The sequence below is a fragment of the Opisthorchis viverrini genome (assembly GCF_000715545.1).
Source record: "Opisthorchis viverrini unplaced genomic scaffold opera_v5_441, whole genome shotgun sequence".
NCBI classification, from domain to species: Eukaryota; Metazoa; Platyhelminthes; class Trematoda; order Opisthorchiida; family Opisthorchiidae; genus Opisthorchis; species Opisthorchis viverrini.
Genome location: NW_008752104.1, coordinates 72,080 through 74,134, shown reverse-complemented (window position 1 = coordinate 74,134; position 2,055 = coordinate 72,080). Strand labels below are relative to the sequence as shown.

The 2,055-nt window shown below is 45.5% G+C and overlaps 1 protein-coding gene across 1 annotated transcript in view; it reads right to left on the bottom strand.

Moving 5' to 3' along the window:
* T265_11086 (hypothetical protein) overlaps positions 1–1,518 on the bottom strand; it is a gene marked incomplete at both ends in the record, with an annotated part of 6,836 nt that extends 5,318 nt beyond the window's left edge. Inside the window, one exon of the mRNA XM_009177649.1 lies at positions 1,456–1,518. Coding sequence (XP_009175913.1) covers positions 1,456–1,518 — 63 coding nt within the window. The remainder of the gene's footprint in view (positions 1–1,455) is intronic.
* Positions 1,519–2,055: the final 537 nt, after the last annotated feature.

The window sequence follows — 2,055 nt, the reverse complement described above, 5'->3', positions numbered from 1 at the left end:
GAGCATATTGCCCCTCGCTGAGAACATAAAGAGCAGTGCTACACCCTTTTTTCACTTGTGGCTTTCAGGTGAACGACAGCGACCGACAGACAAGAACAAAACCGACCCGGGAAACTTGGGCAAAATCCTCGATCCTGTGTATCAACCCGTGAATCCGTGAATCCGTGAATACGATATGTCCGTGAATCCGTGAATCCGTGAGGTCATACGATATGAATTTGAAGTACAGGATAAGAAATTGCAGGCGCTCAGTATTCGCACAGTTGAGTTGAATTTTCGAAAGCTACGACGTGCCCTGATGGACTAGAGCAATCGAGCAATCCAGTTCAGAGCACCAGTCCAAACGTCTTAGCCCCATTTAGGCATCCCGGGGTCTCAAAGGCGTTTGAAATCATTCCACCAGAGTTTTCCGCCAGAGGTATGACTTCTTCAGCCGGCAATAAAATTTGGTGAGCTGCACAAATAAAAATGCAGAATAATTTTAAGGTTTTCGGTTTTGTCACATACTCAACGAAATGTAAAATTACGACACAAGACGTTCCACTCCACTCGCAAAGGCTTCGCAGCTAAGAACATTGTGCTGCTAATGAGCCCTGCAATGGCATTTGTGAGCAGATTAATAGGAGCCAAGCTGAAATGAGGCCCTCGAAATTGAGATATTTCTAAACGTAAGTTTCCAATGTAATAATTCTAGTTCAAGTACATACTTAGGTGGTGTTTTTCAAGTATTTTCTCCCGAAAAACTACTCAAATTTATCATGCAACCCCAGTAGACAGGTCCTGGCTATGAATTTCAGAGGACAGCGGGTTATTTCCTCATCTGTCTAATCTCGGCTTTGATGATGCTACAGGTGACTCTCCCGCTGTTGACGCCTCGGTGAACACAAGGAGATGTGGGCCCAGCACATTTGAACGGGTCAAATTTAGTGGCCCAGATTACATACAGCGGAGTCTGTCCTGCGCTTATGGGGTTTTCAACAGTGCCACAACTCATTGTACCTTCAAGTTATAACTGCAGTCCCTGATTTTCGTGGCTAGGTAGATGGGTCTACATGGTAACTTGGGCCATAAATATTGTCTGACGGCCCCAAACCACAACACCAGTTGGAACTGTTGGTCTCCATATTCAGTGTACAAATCTTACTGGCCTAGCGCTGTTACCATAACTGCAACCCATTAGTGAGCAGGCGCGTGCTAAATCTTATCAGGCTCAACAAACCGATACTTCGTACGTAAAAAATCCGTCTGAGCACACACAGGGAAACCCTCTGTTCTCGCGAGCGCAGCTCGTCTGTTCACTTGATGTTGCCGGTGTGGGCGATTCCAGGTCTGATATCTTCCAAACCGCCAGAATTGGGTCCCTTATGTGCTACATTTACCCGCTCCATGTACACACCCCACAACTCTGAGCCTAATTTCCTGAACAGTATTGGGTGGACTAGCTTCCCAAATTACCCTACCATCATGTTCAGGTTGCACTTTGGTTCCACTTTGTAATTTGTGATCTCTCACCTCCATAGCTTCATCGATTCCGCTAATAACAGACAACACCAGAATGAGCATTCTAACAACGAGTTTACACACACTGCTAGCTTTGTTGTTACCGGAACACCCACATGGTTGATTGTCCGTCACACTTCTGGTAACGCATTGGGGTCACGGGGTTTTTTCCTTGCGACGGGATAAAGAATTCCATCTACTGGTTCAGTGATCAATCATTTCCTGCATGTTCACCTACCCACTACACAATGTTCCGGTTCATCCCGTCAGGGCATAATGCTTCCAGTTTTGACGCCCCTTCAGTCTGCTCCAGGTTACGGAATTAACCAATAATTTACAGGCCGCCACTCTCCACTGGTGAACCTATGTTTAACCAGATAATTTGCGCATGCGGCGGAACGAATCTAGTGCTCCTTCAATTATTCCTTCTGCAGACATAAAATGCATTGATTTTGCCCCGAGGGATATGTAGCCATTTGGATTCCTACAGCTTCGTACCTGGAAAAGTTTCGATTTTTCCCATTCCTCAGGCTTCTGTAGTATCAATTTTTAAAT